Raw genomic sequence first — 25,183 nt, forward strand, 5'->3', positions numbered from 1 at the left:
TGTTAGGCAGATTATTGGCCTGCTCTACAACAGCACTTCCTGTGTTTTTATATTTAAATTGGCATGTCTGTCTGCGTAAGATTTGTAAGCCAAGAATCAGTAGAAACTGAACTGTAGAAGCAAATGCCGAGACTTGAATGTGAAACTGCTGAAATAGGCTTGGGTCAGACAACTGACTGCTTTTTACTAAAGCTGCTATTTTGCTTTAAAACTGTGTATTGCTTCCTACCTGCAGTAAAGTCAGTAGCAAAATTACACTATGGCAAATGTCTTTACAGTCCTTAATGTTTTGATTCAAAATAATTAATATCTCTTTAAAACAATTTTGTAATGAGATAGATCGTCATTAAATAAGAGACATAGATTGTTTGTGTTCATTAACGGAACTCTGTAGTTGTAAAATTATTCATAAACAGTAGTGGTCTTAAGGTAACTATGTAAAGAATGAAATAAAATTTTCAGCTATTGACAGGTTTTTTTGTGGTTGAACAAAATCAGTTTTTTTAAATCAGTTGTTGAGTTTTGAAGACATGAGCTACATTTCCAATGAGGAAAGAAATCAATGTAGAAACAACCCATATTTTTCACTAGTAGTACATGTCATTGATTAGAGTTCTAAACATATCAAAAATATAATTCCCTTACTCCCAGGATATTACTGTTTTTGTAAATCCAGTTGCACATAACTAATCCGTACCGGTTTTTTTGGTGTTTGTTTTTTTTTTCTTTTTTTAAGTTATTCTGTAGATCCATTTGCAACAGTAAATATCCTGGAATATGTGCAAGCACTTCTTAAAAAAGAGAGTTGTAATGGATTTTTAAATGAGAATATTTTGTATGCTCTGATTCGTGCCCTTCATGGAGAACTGATAATTTTGCCCCTTTTAAAATGTTGAATTGATTGTTATTTTCAGCTTAAACTTGAGAAGTACATAAACTTCTTACTGCTAGAGCTTAGAAAAAGACACAGGAGAAATCTCTCTTTATAGGCACCCTCTTTCCTCTACTCTTTTGTTATGTTATTATTGGCTTCTGTATGAGACACAAGACTAAGCCTTTAATTTGGCCCATATAATAATTGCAATGTCTTACTACAGTTTTTAATTTTCCCCTTACTCTGTACCACCTTTTATGAGTCATTGATTCATCATACTAAAACAGGGTAGTAGGACATCTTTTGAGAAGGAAGTAGGTCTGAAGTAGCTTAGAAGTGGGTGTGAACAAAGAAATTAGATAAAGAATCCCTTTCCAATACATCTTCATCAGTGTAGGCAATGTTAGAAGTGGTGCTGTAGGTAAGGAAGATACATTTTTATTCCACTGTTCCAGTCTTGAGGATTCTCATCTTTAGTGTTTGAATTCAGTGAATAATCATTTCCACCATTTCTGTTAAAATGCTCTGGAAATACATGTGCAAAGTATTGACCAAGCGAATAAGATCAATTACAGGGAATGATAACTACTGTTGAAGTTTAATACTATAAAAGACAAGACTATTAAAGCCAACAACACTATTTAAGGTGTAGCATCTCATGAAACTCTCTAAAGAAAAATAAACTTTGAAAGAAGTATTTCTTTGAGAACAACCCTGATAATATGAAAGGTTTAAGAAAATACTTTTTAAACTTCTTTTCTTCTGCTTTTACCGGAATATGAAAAAAACAACTCATAAAGATTTTATCATCCGCACTAAGCTACCATGCTGATGCTTTTTCAAGTTGTTAACTTTTGCTCTCTCTTGATATACCTCATTAGTAAAGGCAGTCTTTGTCCTACAGCAGCTGAAATGTATAGGAGGGGTTTTCAATTTTTGCTTAGAGTAAGACCGTTCATACATCTACCTATTTAAATTACATTCAGCTTTTTTTTTACATGTAAGTACCGTTTTTGTAATATTAAAGGGCAAATAATATTTTTAGAGTATTATTGCCCTACAAGTAGTCAAGCCAAAGTTCTGTTGTGAAGTTTGATTATAAATTTGCCTTTGAAATAGCAGAGGAAACTCTGGAATTCAGTTTCTCAGGGACTGTATTCAAAAATAAATACTTCTTGGCTGCATTGTCAAAATACAAGGGACTGTAAAACTTAAATTAGTACAATAGTGTGAATGATACATCTAAAAAGAAAAATGAATGTTCATTTAAAACAAGACTCAGGTTTTACCATCTGGACTACAAAGATATATAGCCCTTAGGTATATATAGTAAAATAATTAATGATAACATCCCTGACCTGCATGAAAATGAAATGCCTTCAGTTTAAGGTTTAATCTTTATTTTTAATCCCATCTTATGAACATAGCATGTATTCTTCCAGGCATGCTTTTCACATTTCAGAAGTTGGCCTTCTTGAAAATGGAAGCTTTGGTATGTTTAAGTGCATTTTAATTGGAAAGTGTTCTTTTTATCCACTAAACTTTTTGTTTATTTGATAATCAAAAGCCCAAATTATTTTTAGTATCATCAGCTTTTAATTACACATATTATTTCATTATGCCATCAACACGCTGTTATGTGTAGATGTAGGTAATTAATTGCAGTCAATTAATGTGTTCATAAAGAGAGATTTTCATGCAAATCAGCTTTTATAATTGGAGATAACAACATCCCAAGGTAGTCAGCATATTAAAGAAATTGATGTTAAACCAAGACAGGTCATCTAATCTTGTGAAATGGCAGCTGTTAGCAGCAACCAAATGTCACATCAGGAAAAGGGGAGGAAGGTAATGGCAGAAAGTGGCTTCTTTTGTGCTTATTAGTACAGTAAATTATGATATTTGGTGGCTTATTGCATGATCTTTTTTTCATTTCCTTGAGGACACTGGAAATAAAGCTGATCTTGGAATAAGATTAATTCTATGAAAATGCTTAGGAGAATCAACAAAATGTTTTATTTCTTTGCTTTATTGCTTTGTGAAGGTGTCAGATCTCTAAAGTGAGATAGCAATTTAACACTGAAGTTGTAGCAAGAAAAAAATCTTCTGACGTTGTAAATTTTACCTATAAATTAATGCGAAGATACCCTTTTTTATCAACTCTTGAAAGGAGGATTCACTTACAATCTTGGAGAATTAAAAAAGAGGAAAATAGATATTACATGCAGTTCTGCAACCCTGGTGATAAAATTAATACATAATCATTTTACTGTCCTTCCCTTTTAAATTTTTTTCAGAACATTCACCTGCATTCCATGTTTACTTTCTGTTTGTCTTGCAGACTGGTTGGCATTTTCTGTGCTTGAAAATAATTATAAAAATATATCTACATTTTAAACAGTAAAAAAATAAATAATGAAAGGGGTAGAACATTTTAACAGGAATAGAGTATGTTTGCAATATTAGGGCTCAGCCCTGGTAGTAGATTCAGTAATTTCAAAAAGCAAGCTACATGTAAATAGTTCTCCTCTGACCTGTGAGTAATACCTTGACAGTCTTACCTCAGTTTTCTTGTGTTATTATTTATTTATTCTGTTATTTATTCATTAGAGTTGTTTTTTCTTCCTGTCAGAAGTTAGGTTTTCATTGATGTTCTAAAGAAGTCATGCAAACCAATTTTGTTGTTGTTGTTTATAAATAGCCCCTTTTTAAATAAATCTTTAAATCAAAGCGATTAGAAATATGTCTGTATAATAGACCAAAAGTTTCTTGCTTGTATATTGACACACTTTTATAAAACGTGCATTTGCTATTCCTACATATTTCTAGGGATTGTGCTATAAAGGAACATAGTTTTTATGTATGTTTAGTATTCATAGTTCTTTTATTTCAGTTGATTTGAAAAAAGTATTAATATTTATTCTTTGTAGGTGCTGTAATTTTTTTTTAAAACTATTATTTTTCTTAACTTAGGTAGCTTGGTTAATAGAGGACGAGGCAATATCCGCAGCAGTAAAATTCACGATGTATCACATATTGCATTTGGATCAAAGATCCTTGGGCCACCTCCATCTTCAAACAGAAGAGTCAGTACACGGGTATCTGGAGAGGTAAGAAGGCTTAAATTACAACAAAACTGCTGGCACTTCTACAAAGGAAGAGATTGACAAGCAGAGGAGTCATGCTAAAGGTTTTTTTCAGAACCGATGTGAGGCTGTTTCTGGAGTAATGTGTTTAGTCGTGGACCCCCAGTACAAGAGTACCGTAATATCCAGTGGGGAGGGCAAGTAAAATGCTTGGGTGGCTACAGCACATGACATGGGTTTGTTTAGCCTGCAGAAGAGAAGGCTAAGGGAGAATCTAGTTGCTGTTTTCAGCTAATGCAGGGTTGTAGAGAAGACAGGCCCAGATTCTTCTAAGAGGTGCAGTGTAAGGGCAAGAGGCAGCAGGCCCAAATTGCAGGGAACCTCTGACTGAGTATAACGGTAAAGTGGTTCAGTACTGGAACAGGGTCACAAGGAGATTGTGGAATTTCAAAACTTTCAAAGGTAACAAAACTTGACTGGAACAGGCTGATCTAATTTCAGCATTAGGCCTACAGAGGTCTCTTCTACTGAAATTACTCTGTGATTCCTTGTCATTCTTATTTTTCTGAATTTTTTGTTCTAGAGTGCTGAAATTTGTGTGTGTGTAAATATTTATGATGCAGAGCAGAAATTCTGCATTTTGGTATGCTTTAAGTGGATGAAAGTCAGCAATATAGTAGCTCATGTGATGCTGTCCATTACAATGCCAGGGGAAACAGCTGGTCTCGCTCTGCCAGCAAACAATACGCAGGTTTTGGGAATCTGGTCGGGATTACAATTCCCAGTTTAACACCATGAATAAAGGATCCAGCCAAAGGAAGTAGACTCTTCTGTAGGAAGTCAAGTGACACCTAAGACATAAAATGAGATTCCTTTCTCCGAAGAAGAAAGGACTCCTTCTGAGGTCTAGAATAGCCACAAATTTCACTGTCTTTTTATCCAGGTGGTGAATTTTAATTTTTTTTTTTTCCTTTTCTTTGCCTTGTTTTCCTTTCACTCAGTGAAAAAAACCCTGCCTGTTACTAGACTGTAAAGATTGAAGGTACCACACAGAACTGTACCTACCATAAAGTTTCCTGAAAAGATAACTTTTAAAAAAAAAAAAAAGATTTGGAAACATTTATTTGAAAACTAAGCTTAATTCAAAATGTGTGTTTACCTTTGAGTATTTCAAAAGCTGTTACGTTTTTGTCTTTCATTAAGAAAATAATGTCTTTCAAGGTAACAAAGACCTGGGGTAGCAAAAGTAATAGATCATACCGACTTCAAAGTTCAGGAAAGAGAACTGAATCCGTACAAGACATTGAGAGACTGGAGTTGTCGTTCTCACCATGCAATGATTCTTTAGATCAAGGAGGCAAAAGAAATGCTCATCAAACAACTAAAGGTGTATGTCAAAATGGTAAGATCATAAAGCAAAGAATATGTAGAGTTTACAAACTGCCAAAATTTTTGCATGATTCTGACTTCAGAATGTAACAATTCTCTGTTTTTCTAATCCTTTCTCTACCTTGTTAATTACTGAAGACATTTATATTAAATCATGGCTTATTCTTCTGTATGAGCTTGAATAAATGCTCATTCTCTCTGCAGGTATTCGTATTGTAAGTGTTTGAGCCAGGGATCATCACCTGCTGGCAGCAGCCACAGATTATAGACATATTCTGCTTTCCCTCATGCCATGTATATAACTGGGCTATTGCAGTGGTTCTTGATTATTTTGCAGACTTTTGCAAGCCTGTTTTTTATAACTTCTATGGTTTGCCCTCCTTCCATACCTACTGCTAAATTTTTACTTTCTTGTGACTGTCATATTCCTGCTGCCCTACAAGATTCCCATGCTCTTTGGAAGATGTTTGATTCCCAGGACAATGCTCCATATGCTGTTTTCTCGTGCCTCAAGTAAGAAAAGCACACAATATGAGTGTTCACAGGCATTTCATAAGCTTCTGGGTTGTATTTCAGACCCTGCAATTCAGACCCGGAAAACCTCTGAGAGTGGAAGAGCAGATTTTCAGCTCGCCTCGCCACAAGGACCATCAGCAGATAAGAACAGTCATAGAAGATTATCTCTGAAAAATGCAGCCACAAACACGTGGGAGACAACCAGTGGTATGGTGCTTATTTCATGTTATTTTACATCTCAGTTATGTGTGGTGTGGGGGACTATCCGTTGTAAATTTTAAACAACCCAGAAGCAGTTCACATAAAATACAAATGTCTGTGTTGTGGGGGATTATGGAAATCAAAAACCCTGCAACAGAATTGCTTTTGAGCATTGATAAAGGTTTGCAGGATTAAGCAGAGTATCAGAGCAGAGTGAATGAATAAAAAAAAGAAAAATTCCATGCTCTCATGATTAAAGGGAAAGAACTAAAAATAATTTATTCTTTAAATCCCAACTAAATTTAATGCTAAAGGCTTCAAACATCAAATGTATGAGAAATTTTACTTGTCCTAGATGAGAGTTTAGGGTATTAATTATGGTACCCATGTAATATCAGGGTTTTTTTGGTTTTGTTTTTAAAGTTCAGTGGTGAATTTTCCTTTTTTTTTTTTTCTTATTCACAGAAAGACACCTCAGCTGATGGGTTTTTTTCTCTATCACACCTATCCACCAAAAGGTGTGGATATTTTTTGTCATACAGTGTCAATCAACTTGCTTTGCATGTGTCTGGAAAGTACATTATTGTGGCAAAAATAGCCCTTGTCTCTGTGAAAAAGTGGTGTTACTTTCTATTAAAAGGCATAGCCACCAACTTGTAAAGTGGGCAGACTACTCAAATCTGCTCAAAATTGACCAAATAAATTTTCCTTCTCATTGTGAGTTATTTCCATTTTGTTTAATCTTTGGGGTGTTTACAAGCAATTATATACTATGACAATGTCAGTAATCCATAATTGCTGTTACGGGTTTCATAATTTGACTGAAACAGATGCAAGGTGCTAAGGCAAGTAGAGCCTTCTGGAGAATTTTTAAATTACTTCCTATTTACCTGAATTTTGAGGATTCTGAGGCAGAAATCACTGTCTTACTTGTTCTTCATCTAGAACACCAGGGCCTCTTATCTAGTGCTAGAATTTCAGAAAAATGAATCAACACTTGTTATTTTATGTAAATATAAGTAATATGAAAAGACAGAGACTTAGGGCAGTAGAGTGGCATGTCTAAATGCCCTATAGTAAATTGAGAAGCAGAGAACTGAGGAAGAAAGCTATGTATAAGCAATGCTATTTTACTGTTTGTGAGAAAGAAAACTGATTCTATATAGTCTTAATGGTGTGTACAAGCAGATAAAGTCATCATGTGGGTTTATAAGTTACAATTCTCCAAACTTTTTTTTCCACATTTTGATTGCTTGGCACTCGTAGCTCAGTTTGTAGATTTCAAGTTGTTTTCAATACATGAGGATGTCTAACTATATGTAGATGACTTAATGGTTTCTTTATTCTGTAGTACTGGATTCATCTATGTTGAAGAGCTTCTTATAGGCAACCTATTCATCAAGGAAAGTCCTCTTCTATGCTCTGTTCTGAACTTCTTCCAAAGTGGGATAAACTTGACCTCAGAGAATGATAGGCATTCTTTGAGGAAAAGTTCACAGAGAAGGGGAGGAAATTCAAAACCAGAAACATAAAACAAATACTTTTCTAATAAAAGCAAAGAAATTACGATTTCTGTGATAACTGGTGTTGTAGCTGCTGTTCATGCACACTGTCAGGTTTGTAACCCCATAAATCTCAGAATAGATGTTCTAGTCAGGAAACCCAACAACTGATCTTGCCCCATAGTGAACAACCACAACCTTGGTTCGGTGGTGATGACTCAGCCAAAAGCATAGTCCTGACACTTCTGACAAAGTGTTAATGTACATACACCTCTGACAAGTCGTTGGCACAAAACCACATTCCCCAAGCAAGTGCAAGTTTACATGGTTTCTGGCTCCCTGTTTATGCTGTGGTCAAAACAAGTTATATCAACAAGAATCTATCATACACTACTCTTTTCTTATCACCAGGCATTTAGTATTCTTGAGCCCTGTGCAACCATATCCTATGGTGATCTTGGGACAGTACTGCACTTGTTCTGCCATTAGCTTGCACAAATATTAATTTAAATTTCATAGGAGGAGGGGAGCTTTCATAGAGTTTCTTAGAGGTTAGTCGCTGCTATTTATAATAATACCTTTTAGATTTATTATAGAGCTCAAGTCAGCATGGCTTCTGTAGCAGGTGTGCAGTACCTTTACAAAGATAAATTGTTTTTAAGCAAGGGAAAAAATAAAACGAGTGAGCATTGTTTATAATTTGCCAATCTTATTTATGTAATGCTGAAGCCTTCATTAAAATGTTAGGCTGCAATTAGAAGCTTTAGCGTAAGTCTGACTGTGTGGAAGAACTAATTAGATGTTTAGGTGATCATTCTTGCATTTATCTTGTTTGCTGCAATGTTGTGATTACATAGTAATTTGCATATTTTGCTAAGAAGATAGTCCAAATTGTTCATTACAATCGACATGGAAATGCTGAGTTAAAAAGAAATTCCAGTATAGTTTGTGGTGGAGAGATAATAGGATTTGGTTTGGTCCAAAACACCCCATATCTTTCACTTGTAGACTATTAACAAAATGCTACACTGACTACAGGTTACAGAAGTTGCTGAACTCCGTAGCCAGTGTAAAATGTCATCTTAAAGCCTTGCAGACTTTTCTGTCTTCCCCCTGTGTATTTCATTAAGCATAAGTACTGTGGTATACAAACTAATATTTGCATTTTACTTATTACTAACCCAAGTATATTTCTTCAACATCTCTGGAAATGAACGTTGTTCTTTACAGAGAAGGTTAGCCTAAAAAAGCAGAATATTCAGGCTAAATACTATGCAGACACTAAACCTTTTAAAGTTGTTCTTTATATTTCTGAAGTACTTTCGATCTGAGTAAAGACATTACTTTACTCACAATGGTGAGTAAAGTAATGTGTAAGAAGTTTTTGGATGTCTGTCAGAGCCAGGAGTAGGGGTCAGGAGTTTAAGCTTCTAACTGCCTCCTCTTCTCTAAGCGCTTGACAAAAACTTTTACTTAAGATTTCTTTTTTGTATTTTGATACTTAATTCAAAATTGACTTAAAATCACAAAACCCAAGTGGTTTAACACCTTTTTTTGCTTCAGAATTCATTATAAAATTTTATCTGTAATGACCTCTGCAAATTAGACAGTAACAATGCATTAGAAGTCATTCTAGAATGAGAATAGAACAGATGAGACTGCAGTTAGGGAAGTTGGTTGTTATTAAATCAGTAGGCCATAATAAAAACTAAGCTGCTCCTCTCTACTCATTCACAGTCCTTTGTGCATAAAAAATAGCAGATTCTCATGAAGTGGGTTGTACACTAAATGTATAACCATACCACAGAGGGCTCGTTACTGTGGTCTGAGCTATTAGTGCATATTTGAAAACTGCAAAGACAGCATGATACATGTCAAATCTAATTTCATGACGGGGGAAAAGGCCTTCCGAATACTAAAGTAGTATACGTTATATGTCTTGGTCTTAGTCAAGCCACTGCCATTAAAACCTTGTAAAACTTGTCTAGATTAAACTGTAGAAGGGTGGGTGCCAGTCTGGTCAGAAGATTGCAGAGTGCTGAGATACGAAAAACTGCAAAAAATCCAAAAATTGTCTTATCTAGGTAAGTTTTGAAGATATTTTTTGGTTTGAAAAATGCAGCAAGTTGAAAATGTTAATATCATTGCCTTAGAAAAAAAGACTTAAGAGCATTTCAGACTTAGCATCCAGAATAGCCGGGGAAAAGATCTCTTGACATACAGGAGAGTTGTCCAGCCAGTTGAAGTTTGGGGATGAATAACATTTTTGTGGCATTTCTGCATAGCACTTTCTGGAGTTGCGCATGTGGCAGCATCTCCTGTGCCAAAGACATTCAAAACAATTTCAGGCTTGGTGGGCCAGATTCCTACTGGACAAATGATTTGGTACTTTAAAATACTGATTTAGTGCGAGATAATTTTTCCATCGTGTTAGGTCACAAAATCTGTCGGAAAAAAAATTCCTGAGTCTTTGTTGTCAAGCATCCTAATATTGTGTTCAGCTTCATGTGAAAAGTTAATGAGAAGATCCCTCTTTTGTTTCATTTTTATAGGGGAAATGATTACTTCAGAAATGCGGATTATATAGATATTAAAATACACTAAAAGCATAAATCTGTGAAATGTGAGTTTGTGATTAATACTGGAGATGTGCAGACAGAAAATTAGTGTTTTTTCTTATGGTTTCAGTTGTTTTATTTGCATACAACCTTTCGCAGGTAATTCCAATTGCCTGACAAAGGAAAATATGTTATCAGAGGAGTGTGACACAATCTTGAGTGATCAAAGACAGGAGAATCCTGCTCTAGTATCCTCATTTGAAAAACTTGTAGTTATCGATCAGAACAAAAAGTCATTGGGTGTACACAAATGAAGGGTGGTTCTTAAAAGTTTTGAATAGTGTCACTCATTTCTTGAGGCTCTTGAAAAAATTAGTCCAAAATATTTGTAAAATAAATGGCATTACTTACGTGTTCATCTTGCATCTTCTGTATATTTAAAAAATACTTTTTTATGTACAATAGACAATGATCTACCAGATTGTTTTAAAGCAGCATGATTATCTAATATAAAAAGGGTTTACTTGAAAAGCCTTGGGGCTTCTAACTATAGCTGGTCTTCATGTAGAGACTGAAAATGGTCTCTTCTGGAACAAGTAGGTGCAAGCCATGAATGTAAAGGATGGGTTAAGTCCCTACTTTTCACGGGTTCCCAGTACAAACTACTGTTTAGGATATTAACTGGAGTTTGGTAGCTTTACTAGCTCTCTTCAGTAAACTGGAAATATCACAGTAACCCAGTAAGAAGACAGCTGTTTCTCCTGGTGTTCTCATTCTTCTTTCTTTTGCCTTCATTTATAGTGGTTCAGACTTTTTATCTTTTCCCCCCAAAGCTGGTGAATCTGACTGAAAGTGATAATTATCTTTAAAAAAACTAAAAAGAGTAGAATACCGCAGTAAACTTACTGTCTTTTGTGATAGCAAGCATTTTATTACTGCAGTGCTACTTTATTATTACATTTTTAGTATTTTTTTATTGAGCCTTTTTTAATACAGCTGGTGATACCTTTGTTTTATGGAGCCAGAAAGTTTCAAGATCTAGTGAATAATCCACAGCACACTACCTTTAATGAAGATAAGGGAGTATTGTATACTTGAGCAATTCTCCTTTTCTCAGATGCTATTTGAGATTGGTTTTAATCAATCAAATTGACATTTTTTTCTATACCATCATTCCAAACAGTAAAATATAAGTTAACAATGAGAGTATAAAAATGGTCTTTTCATGTTTATCTGGTGCACTCAATCTTTAAATCCATTTCTGTAGTTTATTGTTTGTTTTAAAATTGGCAGATTAGTACTGCCTGTATTCAGGGAAACTAGGTGAAACAGATATCTTCATACATTTTTCATGTCACACTATTTTTCATCAGAGCTGTAGTTTGAAATTGAGATTTAAACCATAAGTTCTGGACATAAAAGAAAGTGTAGAATTTCAGCAATAAAGAAGGAGCAGATTATAATATTATGAACTTTCCACCAACTGTGTGTGATTTTTTTTTTTTTTTTAATGTCACCCACAAAAAATGCATGTAGATGTGGCACTTAGGGACATGGTTTAGTGGTGGACTTGGCAGTGTTAGGTGAACAGTTGGACTTGATGATCTTCCAGCCTAAATGATTCTGAGTCTCTGCCTATAGAAAAAGATCAGTAGCCAAATTTAATACAATTATGTTTTCCTAGAATGAAATTCAGTTGAACAGTTTCAAATCTTAACAGCTAAATAGTTTCAGATTTGCAAATTGCAGGCTTGCATGCCATATATGATAGCCTGTGGATTTTTTGAGCTGTGATCTGGAAATGTTTTGATTAACCTTGCCTCACTTAGAAAGCAGCCTGCTCTTTTTCACTGCATCGTCGTCAGTCTTCCAACTGTATAAATCTGATAAGCAGAATGTTTCTGTTTTAGAAAAAGTTATTTTTGCTGTACAACTTCCATAGAAAAAGAGTGTGTCAGGGTAAAATACAATTTACATATTTGGCATTAAAATAAACATTGTACGTTTCAGATGAATGGGTGTTTCCAGAAAGTTTCACTGAGAGTATTCAGTTGGATAGGAGTGAGCAGTTCGTAGCTACTGAAGATTTAGCCTGCCATAATTTAACCTCACCACAGAATGCCTCTGTTGAACATCACAGCAATGAAACAGGTGATCACCAAGTGAATAATAAAGAGATTTTCACATTTTCATCAAGACCTCAATCACCTCCTCATGGGAAGTCTCCAAATATGTCACCAGAATGTTGCATTTTCCCTTTGGATTTGAAGCAAGACAGTAACAGAGGACATGGGAAAACCCAAATTGAAGATAACTTTCAAGGAACTGACAGCAGTGAAGAGGTAGGCCACTTTGTACATGTAATTCTTGATAAAGTAGTCTTCGTCCTAAAACTCCTAGGATGAGATTCTGTCTTCAAACGAGACAGGATAAATCATCTTTTCCCCATATACCTACAGGTAGATTTGTCTTTGTCAGGTTGCTGTGTCTAACTGGATACAAGAGTGAAAATGCAGGTATACCCTCTGTAACAAGTGGACAAAAGAAACCTAACTCTCTGTCAGCCCCTGTGCTAACAGAGAAATGTGAATATAGCACATCATTGCAACAAAAAAGATTTTAGGAAAGCCTGCATCATAGATTTGAGCGAGATGCAAGTCTTATGGTTGAGCAACAGTACAGTAAATAAGGCTTCATTCAGCCTTTTAAAACTGTAAGCAGGGAGTCTTTTGCTCACCAACATTGTCGAAAGTGAATTAAGAAATTTCAGCTTTTTAATGGCACTTGATGATTGGTATTTCTGCTTTATATCCTGTCTGAGCTGTGTCAGCATCATTCTTTTGCAATGTGGAAATCTTTCAGCAATAAAATTAATGAAAGAAAATAAATATTTTTTAACAAATGTATCAGCTGATACTACATAGAAATTCACCAAATTGTCAATGCACTGAATAGTTGCATTATGTCATTACAGTAACTGATAAAAGTTTCTACCTTTATGGACGTTCTAGTGTATTTCATTTTTAATTATAAAATCTGTTTCTGAACATTCTAATCTGTTGCTCATAGCTGAGAAATAAAATGCAACCAAGTTACATAATAGCAAGATGGACTGAACAGAAATACTACTCTATATTCTGTATTTCTGAGAAACCAAATTGCTGATGCTAATTATAAGAAATAAAAAATTTCTCAGGTTTTTTTTTTCTGTAGTCGTGGGGGTTTTCCTGTTATCTGGGGAAGTGTATTATTTATTAACTTAAAGCCATAAGACTTTGTTATTTCAAACAAAGTTCCAGAATTTCAGAATTAAATCGGTTTTAGTCAAGCTAATAGTTCATGAGCAGTGCTATGTGGGATACCATTCTGAAGATACAGAACTGTGTGGATTTCAAAGACTTTATTTGTCTGTTATGCTCATGAAAAGCCAGAGAGGTTACTGTAAAAGCTAGGTTAAGAAAGTATTTCCATAACATAAGAATTATGGAAGCTTTCTAGCATTGTCATTTACGCAGCTTCAATAGTTTCCAATTTGATTGCGTTTGGGGGGTGGGGGGGGGTGGGGGTAAAGTTCTTTGTAAAAATATGTCTCCAAAGCAGTGTAAAAATGGCAAACAACAATTTCTGAAGAAGTACCAAACAGTAAAGGCCGTGCTATGATAAGTGACTGAAAATAAAGTGTCTTTCAAAACACAGTGCATATGGCATACTTTACTGATGAACTATAAAGCAAGACAAATTTATATAAATTAATCAAAAGCTAAATTAATCATTAAACTTTGCTGGTGCTTAAGCCTTTATTGAAGATGATAGCTAACCTTCCATGCCATCGTCCTACCCCAGAGATCCAGTGCCAAGCGCACAAAGAGAAAGCAGTAGCCAAGTACTCCTGCTTTTACAACACAAGAACATTGGGGCACAAAATTAATCACCATTCTAGAGGCTTGATGCAAGAGAGACTCATAAAAGATCCCTACCTTCTTTAAAAGATTTAAGGTATTATATAAACGAAAAACTTTTTGACTATGTGCCAGAGGTGTGCTAGGGAACGGCCTTTGTTTCATTCAGTGTCTTTGGATGCAAGCTGCATTAAATAGTATCAGCACTGCAACTGGAGATGCATTAGACTTACAAAGCTAGAAGATAATTACATTACACAAATCTACAGCATACTAACAAATTATAAAGAGTTTTTTTTCTCAGTCTAACTACTACATTAGTAATTCATAGTTAAGCCTTTCTTTCATGTGAAAGAAGTCACTGAACCAACAAATTACTTAGCAGTCATATTTTGCCCATATTCATCCTCTTCCTTGTACAGATACATTCTGTGTTGCTTCTTGAAGTCAGCTTTATACTGATAGTCTGGATACATATTTAATATTCAGATTGCTCTACTTTGCATTACTGAAGTAAACTAGAAAACAGTTTTATTTCAAGCACTGAAAATACAGGAAAGAGGATCCTGGAAAAGCCATGATAGCTGAACGTAAGACTGCTAACTTAATAGTATCTATTTTAGCACAGTTTAAGGTATCTTTGCAAAATTGCCAAAATTCTTTAGCCCAACCATAACATGTTTCCCAGTTTACTTCACTTAGATGACAAAGTATTTGACTAAGTTATGCTGAGTCTTGCAGTGCATTTTAAAAATATGTTAATCTTACATGCTGAAATAAGTTACATTGTTACAGGTTTTCACACTATTATTGTTTCTCATGATCAGTGTATTACAGCTTGCTTTGAAATTCAAATACATGATGTTTGTATGTAATACACGTGGATATGTACATGCTCCTGAACTATATCAAATAAGATAGAGATCTCAACTTACAATTTAAATAATTGCATGTGAGCATAAATTGCCTTTCTCCTGAAAAATATAAGTAAAACTTAGTAGTTTTAATTTTTTTTAAAAAAAAAAAAGAAGAAGTTGTTTTTGCATATCTTTGTAGTTCAAATATCTAGGTCTGGTAAAAAGTCCAAAAGTTCCAAAAATTTTCCTTGGGTTTTTTAATGTCACTGCATCATGAATTAAAAAATTATAGTTAAAGGGGCTAAATCCCAGTTTCATCCTAGTCTTCATCCTAGTTTTCATCCTTCAATCCCTAGTCTTCATGCTATTTGAAGTTAGTGGAGCTGCAAAAGAGAATTATGTAGTTTTTTATGAAATCTGTGGGAAATCAGTATTAGCTACAAAAAATATTTGCTTAATTGTAAAATATAAGGGATAGGTTATGCATCAGGATAGATTTCAAATAAGTGAACATTGACTCTCTTTATGTTGCAAATACTGAGAGTCATAAGATATGCACAATAACTGCTAGAATTATACGGTTTATGTAACTTTTGGCTTTTGGGGAGGAAATGTTTCAGCCTGCAAACTGAAAACAGCAAGTATTTATAAATTCCCTTTAGCGGTTACTAATTAGTCACTGAAATAGTTCGATGCTGTTATTCAATTATCAGAGTCAAATAATCAGTAAAGGATAAAAATTGCTTCTTCTCTTGGAACCATTCACCATCAAGTGATTCACCATCAAGACTTATTTTGTAATTATATGAATGTCCATGCTTTCAGCTCAAATTTCTGTCAGAGACTTTGTATAATTAAACTTGTCATGGCAGCATTTACAGATTCTATCAAATCCAGAGCAAAACCAAGAGCTCTTGCTGTTTGGAAGAGTTGTGAGACTGTAGCACGTGTGTCCAAATGTCACACAATGCTATGAAAAATGCTGTTTTAAGTGTAACAGGCAAGTTCATCGATGAAGCCTTCAATGAAGAAATTGAGAATTTTTCTGTCCTGATACGATTTAAAGAATAAAGGAATAAGATTGAATATGATAATGTACCCTTACAAAGGCTGACAGATAATTTCACTCTGATACCTCAGTATGAAAGCTCAGCGTACAAAGGGACTATATCCCATCTGCTCCTAGTAGGTGGCCCTCTAGAGTCATTAGAATGATTTTCTTAAAATTACAGCCCAGCAAGAGCAATCAGTTTTATGTATCCAGAACTGCCCATCTGCATGTTCTTTCAAGGAATACAATACATCAGTGGAAGTGCTCATTCCTCAGGAAAATCATTCTCATCTTCAGTTTAGCTGCACTGTATTAATCAAGCAAACTTTATTGATGTTTCTGGCACCATTTCATGATTTAGTATTTAACAAATTATTCTAAAACCTAAATATATATGGCTGAAGAGACATGGAAAGGTGGGAGGGATTTAAGCTTTAGATAAATCAAAGTTACCCATTTCTCTCTAATGTGTGAGGAAAAAAGTACAGTGTTTTCTTTGGTAATCTTCTATCTAAAGTTAACCTAACTTAATATGGGTTTCCAGCACAGATTTTAAGATAACTTATGGCAAATAAAAATCCATGAAAAAGAGGGAAATACAGATTTGTGTTTCAAGGAAATTACTAAGTGAGGGAATAAAACTAAACTTCCAAAATGTGTCTCATTAAAAAAATTGAGGGATTATTTTCTTGAATGTGCATTTCATTCTGTGTAATCCAGTCCTGGACTCACTGAAGTCAGTAAGAAACTTGGATTGCTTTCATTTGCAGTAGGACTGCACCTTGGCTATGAGAGTCGTACTGAAGATGGTATTTCAGTGTCTTACTGAATCTTGCAATATATACTGCCTTACATCCAGCATGGGAGCATATGGCAGAGGACCAGCATGATGAGATGAAGATGAGGCCTCTCTCATCCTTTCTTCCTTGAGAATAAGAACATTGAGGCAAACACTAGATGTGCTTCCCCATTATTTTTCTTTCCATGTGTTTGGTCTTGCTCTTTGTTGTTGAGATGGGGTATGAGAGAACATAATACGCTTGATTAATGGGATATTTTGCAGACATTGTTAGAAGCATGAATATAAGGTTAACAAACTCACCTCCAAAATTCTTAAATGAAATTCAAATGGTACTGAATATGATATTCAGTGATACTACCAGAGGTGAGGAAAGTGATCTCAGCAGGAGTTATTCGTTCTACATTTAAGTTGAGGATGTGATGTGAAAATATGGAATATTAATAATTCAATGGAAAGACATAATTGTCGTGGACTTCTTGCTTACTTTTGGTTTACAGTTGTAATAACTTTTATTGAAATGATGATTATCATGTAACACACAGGTTTGAGAGGTTACTACCATTCTAAATTTGGGCCGACATTTTGAAAAGTGTCATCTTTCCTCCCTCTCCTCCTCTTTCTACTTTTCACTACTTGAGATGTAAGAATACGTTTATGGTATAGGCAGTGTAGTTGCCAGGAAATGCAGCTGGTTTTCAGATTCCTTGCAAATTTAGAATTAGGCAGCCGAGATTAAAGAGCCATTTTGAAATTTTAAGGTTATGTAAAACTATTGGGTGACGATGAGAGGGAATCGCTCTTGTTTTGTTTCCTAAATTTAGGATGACAACAATAAATTCATCCAGCGTACTGAGAACCTTGAGATCAGCCACAGCAGGCAAGGAACATCTGATTCAGCAGTTTTTAAAGAGATCCCGTTAAAGAGGATGTCATGGAGAAATGAAGACTGGAAGAATAAGGGACACAGCAAACATAACCTCGAAGAGACCATCTTATCAAAACCACAGAGTTCCACTGTGGGAAAAACAGATTCTGTTAGCTCTCAGAGAAGCTTAAAGCCTACCCTTTCTCTTTCTCCAACTGGAAGTAAATCTGAGTTCTTTAAAGTAATTCCAAATGGATCTGAAAAAACTGAACGATATGGAGGAGTTTCTGGTCAATTAAAAAGATCTGTCAGTAAAAAGTCTCTCAAGAAAATCTCAAGAGAAAATTCATGTCTGACAGCACAGACTTGTGTAAGTGATTTTTACTTTGAAATTAAATTATTAGATTGTATAGAGAAGCTATATTAGATATACCCATTTGCATGAAGTGACAAATAATATGTCTTTCATCCAGATGTATTCTGGTTTCATCATAACAGTATTTACTGAGCTTGGTCTGTTGAAAGTTGATTTCGTAGGTTTTTGTGGCACACAAAACAGTACTCCAAATAAAACAGAAATCACAGAGGTTTATAGAAGAAAAGAGGTGTCATTGAGCAACTCACATTTTGGAAATATGTGAGTTAGAAAGTAGTTTTGGGCTGAAAGATTACACAGGAAAATTGACAGACTTTGAATTGATATATTAACGAGTGACCATAGAAAGAGTGTTAATCTAGGTACTTCACAGTCTCTCTGCGACAGCCCTGAAAAATAATACATTATGTGATTGAGGGCCAGCAGTGAGGCTGTGTCATAGGCTAAATTGCCAGGCTACTAAAGGAATTGTTACATTCACCAAAGTGTTGTTTTATTCCTAGTTTTTTCTTCCTAGATTCTCCTTATGGAAATATGCAGTAATTAGAAGAACAAGTTTGTCTCAAGCTAATTATGTTCTTAAATATTTCCTAATAGCTAATTCTTGTCTTTTCAGCTTATAATGATGTGCTTTGAATTGTGCTTTGGATCAGGAACTGGAGCTTAAGAATCAAGTGTATTCTGTAAATCACAAATGAGACAGTATGTTACTGTTCCATGTTTTTGGATGGAATTCTTTTGGGCTTAGAATTACTGCAGATGCATATCTTTTAACACGTGACCTCTTCTCTAAATGTGTTGTGAGTAGATTAAGTTTATTCCTGAGCATCTGAGAGTGGAACAGGCCAAACTTCTTCCTCAGGCTTCAGAGATCTTTTTTTTTCAGATGTTCAGCTAATACCCTGTGAGACCAAAGACTTGCATAGCCAGCATCTTCTGTCCAGCAGTGGTCAGTCATAGATGGCTAGGGAAAAAAAACAGTGCAAGAACAGAGCAAGTATCCAGCAATACCTCACGAGCATGCCCTGCAGGCTTCCTTCCAGCAGTCCATAGCTTAGCAATTTCTTCAGTCAAAGGTGTTGTTTTTGTGGTAAATAACTGGCGGTGGAATTTTTCCACAGATTTGTGTAGTTGCTTTTTGTATCTCTATGGCCTTTGCCTTGTGACAGTGAATTTCAGAGTTCAACTGCTATTTGTGGGAAAAAATACATGTCTCCTTTTATTCATTTTGAATGCACTGTCTCATTTCTAGTACTTTCTCATTCTTGTGTTTGTTATAAGAAACAATGAATAATCTTTTTTTTTAAATTATTATTCTTACCTGTGACACTCACTATTTGATGGCTGTATATTGTATTCCCCCACAGTTGTCTCTTCTGCAGGTCAAGGAGTTTTATGGTATTTAGTCCCAGGATTGCTGTTTTGTCATTTTTTTGAAATTTTTTTTGTCATTTTTACCCAAGGATGTTGAATCTAGCTACTGCATGATCATTAATGTAAGAGTGGTTTTTGGATAGTAATATCTTGAACCAGGTATTACGCACTGCTGGGGACCAAAAGAATAGACACCTCTCTTTTTTGTGGCTCTATGAAGCAGTTGTTGTCCTTTGGAAAAATGTACCTACAGTAATGTCTTGCAACGTGGCATATACCTCGTTTGCGTGAAGGAAATGGATGTCTTCCATCATTATTGTGTTTTCTGTCCTTGGAGCTTGTCTCAACTGTTATAGGATACCGCAGTCACCATTCCCGTCAGGGGGATATGCTGTCATTCTGCTATGGGAATTTTAGTCTGTAGCGCTTCTGTTACATGTTGATACAGTTAGTTTTAGTTATCTGATTTGACAGCATCTGTGAAAGGGGAAGCAGGAGTGACTACTTCCATAGGACAAGGCTGTTACTGCTGGGGCAGGGTCATCATGCAGAACAGTTCTACCTACCTACTTTTGGCTGCTATGGCTGCTCAGGATGGACCACGCTGCAGCTCATTGTGGATATAGAAATCTGGGCATTGGGCTAGGAAGAGCAATCCAAACTGGGCATCAGATTAAAGAATAGTGTCTAGGAAAGCATATGTTCAGTTTTTCTGTGTCTTTGGTAGGGAAGTGCACATACTGCCATGCCACTGATGCTTCGGTGCTTTTTTGTGAAATGAGTCTGCTTTAGTACTGGTGTAGAGGTTAGGTTTTATGTCTCTCACAATCCTGTGAGATAGTCTCTCTGATTGAGGGTTCTAGAAATATCTCCCTGTATTCTGCAATTAGCTTATTGGATTGTGTAAAGGCCTTGCACGTTTCCTGATAAAAACAGAACATCCTTTTCCAGGCTATGGAGACTGGTTTCCTTTGGGAAGGAAGCAGATTTAAGGGGAAGCATGGGGAATGAAATACAGTAATGCAGGTGAAAATCAGAAGCAGTGCTGATACCTTATGGTGATGAAAAATATCAATGGCTGGTGATCTTAAAGACAATAAAAAGAAAAAAAAAATATAAAAGCAGATAAAATCCTACCAATAGCAGCATATGTTCTATGTATTTATTATCTGGAAAAGACATTAGAATTGCCACTGTTCCCACTAAAACGTGGAAGAATGCTGCAATGCATGTGTTCTTTTGTATTTGGGAAGAAGTTAAGATAATGTTTCTGTAATTTGTAGTGATAAGAAAACCTCAGTTGATACTGATAATCTGATTCTCTGTTTCTTAGATGTGTTAATATCCATGTATCTGTCTGTAAGTGTGTAATAAAATTTGTTTACTTTTTACATTCCCTTTCCCTCCAAGTTTTACCTATAGGAATTCATTTTTTCTAGTTTCCAGTAACTATTCATATTTTTGTGATTAAATGTATTCCTCCCTTGTTTCCTGATTCTTTTCAGTTTTGGAAAATTGTTCCACTTAAAATTCAGCTATGTTTATTACTAATCATAACTCTGATCTATTTGTCCATAACAAATTAAATATGTTGATTACTTTACTAAAAGGTGTTATCAGTGTTTAATGCAGTGATCAACTTTGTCCCATAGAACGTAACTAAATAGAGACTACCTAGGTGGATTGCAATTAAGTTTTTAAAGTGTTAGATCTATTTTACAACATTTTTGTGATATTTTTCTTTAAAAGATGATGGAAGAGAGCTATCACTTTTCCTCTGCTCGATAAATAGTTGATTACTAAATTAGACAGGAGGGTTATTACCATACTGCACTTGTAGCTGTAAATGTATTGCACATGTAATTTGTTGCTTGTAAGTATTGTTTCCAAGGACAAAGCCTATTACCAATGTACAGAAACTCAGGAGTTACAGACTTTGTTTTATTGCTACAAAATATAAGATGAAAGTATCTGGCAGATTTAGCTCTCATACTTGGTTTGATCAAGTAATAAAATTTTCCCATCCAGAAGCCTTTCCTTGGAGTTCTTTGATACTTCTTTTTGTACTAGGCCACAGTCAAAATTTGAAGCCAAATTTGAGTGCCACTGACTGCCTTTTAAAAAGTGGTTGTGTATATTAGAAAGTATGTTCACCTAGCACTTATAGAAAAAAATTTATTAATTTTTATTAAGAATATTTCCAAAAATTTTAAAATTAATATAATAAGCTATTTGAATGTGGCCTTTTTCTGACCACATACATATGTAAAGTTTTTTTTATATCTGCTGGAGCAGTTTTGCAGGAAGAAACTACTATTCTAGGTCCCCAGAAGTTTCAAGAAAAGAAGTGCTGACATATAATATTAACTACAGTGAGACAACACTGGAGTTTTTTTGTTGGCTGTGGGCATGTAATTATTTTATTTCCATTTTGAAACGCTGTTCATTGTTTTAAGAGTTATGTATGAAAGGATAGTTTCGTAAGAAAGGGTATTAGAGTGAGAGTTTACAGAGAAGTAGTCTCTTCTAATCTGCTCATACGGAGGACTGGTAAAGAAAAAAAATGCTTAACCAACTCTTCCTGCAATCAGTTTGCTAACTACTTAATACACTTTAAGGACCTGGTTGCTTGCAATGTTTTATTCATGTTTTAATAGAATTCTCTATTATTAAGTTCAAATATTTTTAATTAAGAAAGAAGTACAGCCCTCTGGGTAATATTGCAAGCATGTAGATAGCTGGTAAAGTTTTCTGCACGTATAACTACATTCAAACAATTCAGAATAAATCATTTGAACCTAGAAGAATGCAAATGTCATTATATATGAAAAAAATCCTTTAAACAACAGGTTTTGTCAATCTAGCAAAAGTTTTAAGCGCTTAATAAAAATACTTTATCATAAGGGGCGGATATGCAAGAAGAAAAGATAAGCTTTTAATTACTAAATGAAATATTAATTTTAGACAAATTGACAAGTATTGCAAAATTACTTCTTACATCAAAGGTTCTCCTAAATTACTATAAAGTGAACTTAATCTCAAATTCAATTTTCAAATTCTCTCTTTGAAAATTGGCTAAGACAATATAAAATTTGTGAAGAGGCTTTTTTGTAGTAGTCATCTGAAGCTACAGAACACATAGTCCAAACTATTTCTCCTTTATTACAAGGAGTTTATTGTACAGGATGTTTAACACAGAAAATTGTCATGACACCTGTTCTCCTTTCTGAGTATGGTATTTCTAGAGTGAGACCAATACAAGAAAAGAAAACAGAATGACAATTTGAAATAAGCTGGGGAAAAAAAACAACAAATGTTTTGAATTGTTTTGTAAAAATTCCAAAAATCTATGCATCTTTCTTCATCGATGTAAAGGAAAAGAAGAGCAGGGTTGGGCAATGTTTTGCCTTTATTAAAAAGAGAATGAGAAAAATGTTCTTTCAATGCTTAGTGCTTTTATGCTGCATAGCACTAGTTCATGCTGTCATTTTAACGACTGCATGCCAATTGTTTCTTATATGAGGTAAGAAATATAAGCCAAAGCTTCTCTTATAATAATCAAATAAATGCAGAAGGCTTCTATATAGGAAAATTAACAGGAAATCAGCATCTTCAGTAAGATCAATAAAAGTTATAGCAGCTGTAGATCTGGTGGAATACTAATGTATCAGAGCAAAGCAGACTTTCCAGATGTAACATAGCAAGTTTCATGTGAAGTGAACAAATAACTAATAGTAACTGAGCTAATAACGTATGTTCAATAATGGTCTAGAGAAAACATCCTGTATTATTTTAGGATTAAAAATGGTAGTAATAATCACGCTATTCCGGAATGAAGCTTGGACCTCAAAAGCCAGAGGTAAAAAAGGGGTGGCAGCTGTGCTAACAGCTTCTGTCATCTTGTACCTTGTACAAAATGGCAGACTACATTTATCTGTGCCAAAAAGTAGTCTTTGAGTGCTTGAGGTGATTCCATAGGAAAAATCTTTGCAAAGACATTTGACTTAAGAATTTGAGATACATAGTAAAAAATCAAAAATGTTTGCAATAGGCTTTAGAATTAATTGTCTTTTTCACAAAGATTTGCATGCTTGTACATGCAGCTGTTTCCATGTGAGTGCCCTTCAGTTATAAATCCTGTTTTATGTGATATATTTACCTGCTGATGGTCAGCTTGCAGGCACACTTCCCATCAAAGGTGGTTTACTTTGCTGTTTCAGTGCTAATTTTCTTTTTGACTGGTTATTTGCAATAGATGGCTTTAAATGAAATCTAATATCATGGTAGTCAGAATGAAATGTCAAAAATATGATAGAGTTGCTACTCCCAAAAACTTCATGTTGGGCAGCAGTCTTTACTGAATGGTACTTAATTTCTTAACTAGAATTAAAATAGGAAGTATTATTTTACATACTATTGAGATAATAACTGTTGATTTATGGCACCCATGAGGAAATAAAAATATGCTACATGTTTTTATTCTAAAACCATTTTTGCAAATACATAGTAAAATATTCTAGAGCTTGAGCTGAAGTCAAGGTTCTGTTCATTGCATGATGCCATTACATGTATTATTAAAAAGGAAGGGTTTCGCCATCTGTCCTTGATTCAAAATTCCCATCCAGCGTGTACTGTATTGCACATCCTATACTTGGAGTTCAGCACTGTGAATGAATCTATGAGCATATCCCCAGGTAAACTTCTGGAGGGGAAATAAGTAATGTAGTATCCTTCATTATCCTTCATTACCTGGCTTTGCTCTGATCCCAAGGACAAAAAAAGCTGGCAGGAAAGGGGATCAGGTGGACAATAATGCTTTTCTGATTCCCAGAAAATACAGTTTTATTAAGGTGTATGGAACTCCCTAAACCAGAAAAGAAGTACTGTGTGTCACTGAAAATAACCTTCTTTTTCAGCAGTGCTGTCATATAATCTTTCTAGCGGAAGTGAGCACTTTGCATGTGAAATACTAAGCAATATACATGAAAATCTAGGATATATACATATCTTTTTGCACAATTTCCTTCAAATAAGGAAATCAATATCCAATGTGTAACATCTTTTGTGGGCTGTATATGTCATACCTCTGTGGAGCTGAATAACTGAACCTATATATTTTATTAGTCACTTGCATATATTCATGAGTGTTTTTAAAAGCAAATATTGTGTTTGTGTGATGTCATAGCCTGAAGGTATTGAACGTTGCTGTACTATTTCTCTTACTAAGACAAAGCTGCAGTTCAAGTTTTCCTGTGTCTCAGGTGTGACCAATTCATGATTATAATCCACATAGAAGACTTAGATATGTGTCTTGTATACATAGGAAGAAAGCAGAGGAGGTCGTAGTAATAATTCCAGTGCGTGATATTTCAGAGTGTTTTCTGGTGGTAAGGTGACTTTTGTACCCCCAGAAGACACTCTGAAACATTACAGACTGGATTTCATAGCAGGAAAAGCTAGCAGTGTTCATATCACTAGTACTGCTGACTTGCTTGTGTTCTTGAGGTCTTCAGTTACCCTGTACCTCCCCACAGCAAAACAGACTGTGAGATTGCCTCTTCTGCCAGGAACATGATAAACTTCTGGTCTGAAAGCCCCGTTCTCTTCACTAGAATCAAAGCACTGTCCCGCTCTGGGATACTATTACATAGTGTCTTGCAGCCCACTGGCCACATTCCAATGATCTAAATCCTCTGAAGTCCTCGTCACTACTTGGATTCACTTTTTGAGCAGAAATGCTTTGTAATTCCATTCAGAACCAAAACTAGAGCCCTCAAGTATTAGACCTGTTCCTTTGTGAAACAGTGATCTATGTGGACCTTTTAAAAGGGAG

At 35.0% G+C, this 25,183-nt stretch overlaps 1 protein-coding gene across 9 annotated transcripts in view; it reads left to right on the forward strand.

Moving 5' to 3' along the window:
• The window catches only part of CFAP20DC (CFAP20 domain containing), an 89,628-nt gene that overhangs the window by 36,530 nt on the left and 27,915 nt on the right, over window positions 1-25,183 (forward strand). For 2 of the 9 annotated variants that reach the window (XM_072875888.1, XM_072875887.1), the window contains 5 exons: window positions 3,848-3,984; window positions 5,164-5,362; window positions 5,926-6,072; window positions 12,137-12,468; window positions 17,557-17,970. In XM_072875888.1, coding sequence (XP_072731989.1) covers window positions 3,848-3,984; window positions 5,164-5,362; window positions 5,926-6,072; window positions 12,137-12,468; window positions 17,557-17,970 — 1,229 coding nt within the window. Of the gene's footprint in view, window positions 1-2,316; window positions 2,367-3,847; window positions 3,985-5,163; window positions 5,363-5,925; window positions 6,073-6,531; window positions 6,666-7,417; window positions 7,480-12,136; window positions 12,469-17,556; window positions 17,971-25,183 lie in introns of those variants that run through there. The other 7 variants (XM_072875889.1, XM_072875890.1, XM_072875895.1 and 4 more) reach the window with 7 other exon arrangements.

The sequence above is a fragment of the Ciconia boyciana genome, chromosome 11 (assembly GCF_034638445.1).
Source record: "Ciconia boyciana chromosome 11, ASM3463844v1, whole genome shotgun sequence".
In the NCBI taxonomy this organism is placed as follows: Eukaryota; Metazoa; Chordata; class Aves; order Ciconiiformes; family Ciconiidae; genus Ciconia; species Ciconia boyciana.